Source organism: Lactuca virosa, chromosome 6 (assembly GCF_052849685.1).
Source record: "Lactuca virosa cultivar CGN04683 chromosome 6, Lactuca_virosa_CGN04683_v6, whole genome shotgun sequence".
Lineage (NCBI taxonomy): Eukaryota > Viridiplantae > Streptophyta > Magnoliopsida > Asterales > Asteraceae > Lactuca > Lactuca virosa.
The window spans coordinates 263,481,129-263,490,720 of NC_136431.1; the positions used below are offsets into that span (position 1 = coordinate 263,481,129).

Below are 9,592 nucleotides of genomic sequence, written 5' to 3' on the forward strand. Positions count from 1 at the left end.
TCGGTTTTTCCGGTTTCAGATTGGCCGAATCGGCGCGGTTTTTCGGTTTTGCGGTTTTTTCGCACACCCCTTAACAACATGCAATGGTTCCACAGTTAACAGACTAGATTACCCCTAAGCCCACAACATAAGTCTGACTTGCCCTTGGCCCACAGCTTATGTCTAGCTTGCTCACCGACCAACTAAGTCCTCCGTACAAGTCTGTCATACCCTTCCCGACCCTCAGCTCGTATCTAGAATGCTTATGAGCCCTCAATATGAGTTTAGCATGCTCTCCCTGGCCCTCAGCTCATATATGGATTGGTCCAGAGTTTGTTGGCTACCGCACGGAGCAGTACAACCACAACCCATCCCAGGCAATATGTCGACATATAACAGATAATAACATACACATCTAATCAAACAATATCGCAAGTAGTCCTACAAATCTACCAGACTAGCATATCAAAATTAGCATGCATATCTAATCCTTACTCAACATATCCACGAATATCAGGTTATCAAACCAATGGGTCGGCCTTGGTGTTGTCGATCCGTTAGTACAGTGAGGAAACACACCTCACACAGCTGAATCCCACTGAAAGTCTCTGATTGTTGGCTCACTGAAATCCCCGCACTATCACAACATAATAATCATCCAATTAATACTTGGATTACCATGTAAGTTAATAGTACATTACTAGGGTAAATGGCCACCTTACCCTTTTCCTTAGTTGGGCTAAGACCCAGCCCAAATCTTGATTCAAAAGGTCCAATCACTAAATAACCATTCAAGGCCCATAATTAGCCCAATTGTGCAAATTGGGCCCAACACCTACTTGGGTCTTATCCTAAGGTCCAATCCTTCACTTGGCCCCAAACATCAATACTAAGATGGTCTAATAAGGACCCAAGCGTCTGAGCCCAAAAAGGTGGCCCAAACTTGAAGCCCAAAATTGCAAAGCCCACAGACTGAGTACGTGGGGTGTACCCAGCTGTACGCTAAGCGTACTCGTATTGAGGCTTGTACGCTGCGCGTACAAGCTGCGTACTAGCTTGTATGTGTAACGTACTCCCCTGTTAAGCCGTTATTCCCATTAAGCCCTTAATACCTTAAGATAACGTCCCAAAACGTAGATCTGACTTTCTTGAGCTGGAATAACAAGTAAAGTTGCTAACTTTATGTTCATGCATGGCTAAATGAAGCTATTAAGCTTAGAAATGACTTAATAAATGTCTTAATGCATGCATGATGACTTATACCCTATAAAGTTGGCACCTTTATGCCTAGGAAGCCTCTAACAAGTTCAGATCTAATGAAATGATCCCTTTAAATCGTCCCAAGCCATCAATCCATACAAAAGGGACCAAAAGTGTGCCAAATCAACCCATAAAGAAAACTAGACATTGACAAGTCAAGTTTTGAACTTGATACCGTAAGAAGCTTGCAATGTGATGAAGGGTTTTGGCTCTCAAGTCTCTCACCAAGTTATGAACTTCCCTCTCTTCTAGGTTCTTCAAAGATGGACCAAATCACCACAAATTTCTCTTCAAGAGCTCAAAGATGCAAAAATAGAGGCTAAGGGGACGTTTAAGGTTTTCTGGAGGTTCAGGGACAAGAAATGAGGCCAACCCTAAAGATTAAGGATGAATATATAGGGTGCAACACCCCATTTTAGGGTTTCTAGAAGTCACGTGTATGCCCAATGTACATAAGCATACGCCCATCGTACGCACCCGGTGTCCCGATCCGTCTCAATATATCAGGGACTTAATTTTCCCCTCTTCCTGAAGAGTATCACACCTTTCCAAGGTGAGACCTTTAGTAGTACCATGTTGCTGAACTGAAACTCCAACTCGGATCGGCGCCGGTCGACATAGCTCTTCTGTCGACTCTGAGCAGTTTCCAATCTCTGTCTGATCTGCTAGATCATCTCCATGGTATGAAGGACCACTTTGGTCCGCCCTATAACTTTGAGACCAACCTCGCCCCAACAAACCGAGGTGCGACATCTTTGCCCATACAAGAGCTCGAAGGGCGGAACACCAATGCTGGAGTGATAACTGTTGTTGTAAGAAAACTCCACAAGGGGCAGGTAAGAGTCCCAGCTCCCACTGAAATCGATGACACATGCCCGCAACATATCCTCGAGGGTCTGTATCGTCTGCTCATTTTTCCTCATGGAACTTCTAAAAGAAACGGGTGGTGAACCGAACATCGCGGTCTGAAACAATAGAGACCGGAACCCCATGACGAGCAACGATCTCGCGAATATACACCTCGGCCAACTTCTCAGCTGAAGAACTCTCCCGAACTGCCAGAAAGTGAGCACTCTTGGTCAATCGATCCACAATGACCCAAATAGCATCAAAACCCTTTGCCGTTTTCGGAAACTTGGTGATGAAGTCCATCGAAATCTGCTCCAATTTCCACATGGGAACCTCTAGAGGCTGCAGCTTGCCATGCGGCCTCAGATGCTCAGCCTTGACCATCCTGCAGGTCATGCATCTATCCACGTACCAGGCAATCTCCCTCTTCATACACGACCACCAATAACTCAATCTCAGATCCCGATACATCTTGGTGGCCTCAGGATGGATAGAAAAACGAGATTTATGAGCATTCTCCAACACAACCTGTCTGAACTCGCCATACATCGGAACCCAGACTCGACCGCATCAGGTCAATAATCCACGACTATCCAGAAAAAAATCTAGCAATCTAACCTCTAATCCTTTCTTTCTTCCAATTATCTTCCCGAACTCCCACGGCATGAGCCTCCCTAATAAATCCCAAAAGCAGGGAATCCACTTATATCCTCATACACGATACCTCATCTGAAGACCCAACCGACTTGTGACTCAAAGATCCGCTACTACATTCACTTTACCCGTATGGTAACGGATCTCGCAGTCATAATCCTTGACTACGTCCATCCACCTGCGTTGCCTCATGTTCAGGTTCGGCTGATCCATAATATGCCTCAAACTGTTATGATCCATGTAGGTAGTACAACGGACCCCATAAAGATAGTGCCTCCAAATCTTGAGGAGAAAAACCACTGCCCCCAACTCCAGATCATGTGTGGGATACCGCGTCTCGTGCGGCTTCAGCTGCCGCGAAGCATAAGCAATCACCCGTCCTCTCTGCATGAGGACCTCCCCCAAACCAGTGATGGATGCATCACAGAACACCACAAAGTCCTCAACTCCCTCCGGGAGGGCCAAAATCAGAGCCTCACAAAGTCTCTGCCGAAGGGTCTCAAATGCTGACTGCTGCTCAGGGACCCACCGGAAATCTACCCCCTTCCTCGTCAGACGAGTGAGGGGTAGTACAATCTTGGATAAATCCTTAATAAATCATCGATAGTACCCTGCTAGACCCCAAAATCTCCTAATATCGGAGGGAGATTTCGGAACCTCCCACTGCATCACTTGATTTATTGTTACTAGTTGCGACGAGAACTGTGATAAGCCTAATACATAGTGTGAGTAGTGTAATCAATAACTCACTAGGTTATATTAGTTTAATAGTTATTAGAGTGACGCATAAGGTGCTCTACCACCTCGCATGTCTTGCCAGTGGTTCTCTCTACTCTCTGTCCTTTCTATGATTACCCTAGTTTCAGCTGTAAATATTTGTTGTCTCCTGGCATCCATATGGTGTTCTCATTCTCCGTAGGTATATTGAATCTTTGCTCCATCATGTTTCGGGTGCTGACATTAATTTCCATTAGTTTGTGATGGAGAGTCTGAACCCGAATGTTCGAGTAAGCCTCTCATGTCTGCTCCTGATAAGGTAAGGTTCATAAATGATCTCTGCAACGCCTTTCTATTTGTCTGACCCCTTCTTGGAATCCTCCTCATGAATTACTTTTGGTTCTTCCTCGATTCCTCCGTTGGCTGATGCAGTGGAGTGGTTATATCTAGCTATGTTGTTCGTGCGAGAATGGGGATGTCTAAAGAATCTATGAGATTAATAAAAAAAATTTGTTGAAATTTTTATGGTGATCCTTACCGGGTCCTCCTATAATCACGCAGTGTATACAAGCTGTGTATAACTAAGATCGAATAGACCTTCGAATAAATGATCCTGCTTTAAGACCACAACCAAACAAGGAATAGGTAGTAGAGCGTAGATCACAAATTCTAAGTGTATGAAATCTTAGTTATATATAACCTTGGAGCATACACTTCGCAATTATAGACCTGCCAGTAAGGGTCTTTTAGTTTTCACATAAGTTATTTATAGTGCTCTAAAATACTCCTATAGTATTTTATTTGTATGTTTGATTCTAGAGTTTCTTGGTTGATAAGTTTTTAGACTTGTTGTTATTGTATAGTTTCATAAAATACTCCTATAGTATTTTACATCTTATGTTTGGTTCCGATGTTCCTTTGTATGTAGAGTTGGTAAGCTTTAGACTTGTTGAAACACCACGACCATTCACTATAAATAATGCTCTGATACCAATCTGTCGCACCCCCAAACTGGAACGGCGGAAACGTTCGGGGGCGGAGGACGTCATGTATAGTATCACAACAAATGATTCATAGTAATCAAAGCAACAACAATCATTGTATTAATAATATAGAGTTTACATTTTATTCGAATCACATATGATTGACTCCAAAAGTAAATAGCAAAAACAAAGACTTGAAGCTACTATGCTCCGTCTTCTCGAAACCTGTGCGTGTACATGTCTACTAGTTTCCTGAGAATACAAGTGATTTTGAAAGTGTATCAACATTTAAGTTGGTGAGTTAATAAGCATTTTGCTTTAGAAAGTATGTTCCTTGTTCCTTGAAATGTTCGTGTGTACCTTCAGAAAATCCTATATTTTCTTAATAAGTAATGTGACCATACAAGTTCCTTCTATGATCACTTAGCGAATACAAGTTATATATAATCCAGATCGAATGGACAGATGAATGTGTGGTTCTGCCCTAAGCTCACAACCAAACAAGGAACAGGAAGTTAGGCGGAAATCACACATTCCACTGCCTATTGGGTCTTCATTATATATAACCCTAACATATTCACTAGGTAATCACAAATTTAACAATAGTGATCCTTTTAGATGTAATGAGTGTATTCCTTCAGAAAATCCTAGATTTTCTTAGTAAAATGGAATGTAGTCTTAGGCCTTAAGACCAAAATATATATGTTTCTTATGCTTAAAGAATGAAATATGACGCTTTGAATTTATATAAGTATTGTAACCGATTCATATACGTAATGTGACCCACACTGCTTCCTACTATGATTTCTTAATGTATACTAGTTATATATAAATAAATATCGAACAAGCAGTTGAATGTGAGGTTCTGAACTAACTCCACAACCAAACAAGGAACAGGAAATAAGGCAGAAAGCACACATTCCACTGCCTATCGGATATTATTTATATACAACGCTGATGTATAAAATAAGAAATCATAGAATCAACAATAATGGTCCTAAACGAAGAGTAAGTAATCGTATTTGTTTCCAGAAAATCCTATATTTTCCATAGAAGTGAGTTGTACTCTTTAATGTTCCAAGACCGAAAATACAAGTATTTTTCCGTACTTAAACTGATGATATGTAGTTTTATTATTAAGTAAAACTAGCTGAAGACGTGTTTCCTCTGTAAATTAGATGTGATGTTAGTACCCTCCTATGATCACATTAGTACATACGAGTTATATAAAATCGAGATCGAACATACAGTCGAATGGGTGATTTTGCCCTAAGCCCACAACCAAACAAGGAACAGGAAGTAAGGCGCAAATCACACATTCCACTGTCTATCGGACATTAATTGTATATAACCCTGATGTATATACTAAGGAATCATAGAGTTACTACTCCTTAAGACTGTTTAAAATGTATATTACTACATAAATGTGTCGTTGTTTTCTCCATATGAGTTCTTATAACAATACTAATATGACGGATGACCTGATACGACGTTCTTCAAGTGTCGTGATCGTTAATGACATTTATCACCCTTGAACTTCCGTTCTGACTGTAGCTAACAGTCAGGGCGCAAGATTGTCAATCTCGTATAGATCTATACACAAACTCACGCTCTCCCTCCAGGAGACTCTGGTTAATAAGTTAGGGCTTCCGTTGGCACTTAGATAAGTACTCGAAGACGTGTCTCACAAATTTATTGCTTCAACGAGTTCACGAGTAATAAAGTGAAAAACCTTTTAGTAAAAAAAATGTAACTTTTCCATATAAAGTTTAGTGATGATAAATATTGTGAAATGACTCATAAATTATACCAATTATAAATTATATGTTTGTTTTCATATCGTTTTTCCTACTTAGTAAAATAGTCTGTAATTTCCATAAACTATATCTATTATAGTTTATATGCTTGTTATATTTAATGAAAACCTTGGTATTTTAACAACTTTAAGAGTTTATAAGTTTGGTAAAAACGTTTATTTAGTATTTTTGCATAAAAGTGTTTATAAAGTATAAGCAAACATAATAAGAGATTTATATTTCTAAACACAATATTTCTTGTGTTTTACTTGTACCCCCCCCCCCCCCCAAAAAAAAACATAGAAAAATTTTGGAAAAGTGTGGGGGTATGAACTCACCTTATGTGTAGTTGTGGTTTGATAAACGAGATAAAAGCGGTGCTCTTCTGCTAGAATACGGGAAAGATGTCGTAATCCTAATGGTTTTAAACACATAATAATGTGTGATTAAGATGATAATAGTAATGTAAGTGTTGTATAAACACTAAACAAATGAAGAATACATACCAATTTACAACTAGTTTGAAGATCTCCTGGAGCTTAATTTCACTTAAGATGAAGGAAATGGGTTTTGCTGAGAATTGTGGAAAAATGTTTACTAGAAGTGTATCAAATGGATCCTAAATCGTGTATTATATAGGGTGAATGAGATAAGGTTTGCATTGGTATGTGTAACTTATCGTCTTGGGAAAACAAATCACAGATCAAGTGGCTAAAATATCTAGATATTAGAAGGGGTTTGCGGCCAAGTTTCCACCTAGAACAATAGACATTTCGGTCCATGATGGGCCTCAAGAATGTGTTTTCGGTCCTAATGGTTTAGCCTGGGGATTTCGGTCATGACTTCCTAAAAAGGAAGTGATTTTGGTTCATCCGAAACCGAAAACACCTTTGCACTTGATTCAAAAACCAAAAACAACATTATATTTATATTCCTAGACCGAAAACTCAAAGGTGGTGGGTTATTTTATGGTTTTAAGTTTATCCGTTTGACTTATGCTGACTTCCATTAACTTAAATCAACCATGAGTTTCAATCTACACTTAGTTATTAGCTTCTAGACATGCCCTCAAGGCTATAGAGGATGCAATGCAACAAGGTTGCAATGTGGTTTCACTTACACTTGGTTAGGGTTTAGACATTGTTGGTTCCAAAATTTTCCAGCTGTGACGGGTGCTAACAAACTTCCAGATCAAGCAAATACTGCTCAAACCAGAAACGTCTGGACGGCTAGCAAAGTGGGCAATCGAACTAGGCGAGCATGACATCAATTACCGGCCACACACCAGCATTAAAGGTCAAGCGTTAGCAGATTGTCTGCTCGAAATCCCAGGCGAAGGAAAGAGTATGACTCAGGCAAAAAGATCGTCAGGAGCGGTCGAACCCAGAGACAACCAGAAGTGGACCTTGTATACCGATGGAGCAGCTAGCTAGGAACTGTCGGGAGCAGGCCTGATCCTGACCAGCCCGGAGGGGGAAGAAATCACATATGCTCTCCGCTTCGATTTCCACACCTCCAACGACGAGGCTGAATATGAGGCCTTGCTTGTCGAGCTGAGATTGGCCAAACAGATTGGAGCAAAAGCGGTAGTAGATCTAACCGATTCAAGATTGGCTGCTAATCAGGTCAACGGAGATTTCGAAACAAAAGACAAACGAATGGAGAAGTACGTGAACTCCATGTAGCGGCTTGTTGAACCTTTCTGAGAATTCACCATCAAACAAATACTAAGAAGCGAAAACAGGAGAGCGGATGCCCTTAGTAAACCAACATCAACATGTTTCAATCATTTGTCCTAAAAGGTCCTTGTGGAGGTGCTCAAAGAAAGAAGTATAGAAGAACGACGGGAGCATACGCTAGAGCCAACCAGACACACATGGATGACGCCACTAATCGAATATTTGCAGCACGGTATTCTGACAGACGGACACGAGGAAGCCAGGAAAGTACGAGTTAAGGCACCATCATATGTGATCTTAGACGGGGCACTGTACCGGAAGAGATTCATGTCACCATGGTTAAAATGTGTAGAAGAAACCAAGGGCAAGGAAGCGCTCCAGGAGACACACTCTGGCTTAGCAAGCGCACATGAATGGGCAAGGGCCCTATCAGGGAAAATACTCCGGATGGGCATCTACTGGCCAACTATACACCAGGATGCATTGGAGTTAACAAGGAAGTGCGTAGAATGTCAGACGTATTCCCCGATCGAAAGAAACCTCCCAGCACCTCTAACAGGTGTTTCCAGCCCGTGGCCCTTCTATCAATGGGGAATAGACATCGTGGGGCCATTCCCAGACACTCCAGGCAAGGTAAAGTACCTAGTAGTCGTAGTGGACTACTTCACAAAATGGATAGAAGCTGAGCCGTTGGCGTGTATATCGGGGAGGCAAATATCAAGTTTATGTGGAAGAATATCATGACTAGGTTTGGGATACCAAAAATACTTGTCAGTGATAATGGGTTACATTTTGCAGAGAAACCATTCTGGGATTGGTGCGCCGACAAGGGGATCAAGCAGCGGTTCACGTCGGTGGCACACCCTTAGGCGAATGGTCAAATAGAAGTATCCAACATAACACTAAATGGGATAAAAAAGCGCCTTGGAAAAGCCAAAGGCAATTAGGTCGAAGAACTGCCAAGCGTGCTCTGGTCGTATAGGATGACACCAAGAATAAGCATGAAAGAAACTCCTTTCAGCCTAACCTATGGCACGGAGGCAATGTTGCCAGTAGAATTGACAAAAGGATTGCTGCGAGCAACCCATTTTGAAGAAGGAAACAACAACAAGGACCTGAGGGCGAATTTGGATCTCATCGAAGAAAGACACGAACAATCAAACATTCGCCAAACTGCATATAAACATGTTGTCGAAAAGTACTATAATCAGAGGGTCAAGGAGAAAGCTTTCGGAGTGGGAGACTATGTTTTAAGACAAAATGAGGCAAGTCGAGCCCAACCACAGGGGAAGCTGGGCCCCGCTTGGGAAGAGTCGTACAATGTCATCAAGGCCAACCGCAGTAGTGCGTATACGTTAGAAACAATGGAGGGAAGACAAATTCCAAGAACCTGGAATGCCAGAAACCTAAGGAAATTCCACTTCTAACACATCACCTGGATCAGCCACTTCAAGGACACCCGGCGCCGAGGACTCAGCGCACCTAGGCATGCAACTCTATTTTTCTTTTTCTTTTTTACAAACTGGTCAATGTACCAAGGCCAAGTAGCCACCCTCCCTTAAAAATACTCAGTGTATTTGAATGGTTTTTCTGCTATAATACTCAGTGTATTAAACTTAAATACTTCTTGTATTTACAAGGCTAATAGATAGCCATAAAACTCACATTCTCAGTG

General features: G+C 41.4%; 1 protein-coding gene across 1 annotated transcript; it reads left to right on the top strand.

Moving 5' to 3' along the window:
* Positions 1–8,900: 8,900 nt before the first annotated feature.
* Positions 8,901–9,344, top strand: LOC145122500 (uncharacterized). The gene has a single exon (XM_079058096.1). The coding sequence runs from the start codon at positions 8,901–8,903 to the stop codon at positions 9,342–9,344; it is 444 nt and encodes a 147-aa protein (XP_078914222.1).
* The last annotated feature ends 248 nt before the right edge of the window (positions 9,345–9,592 follow it).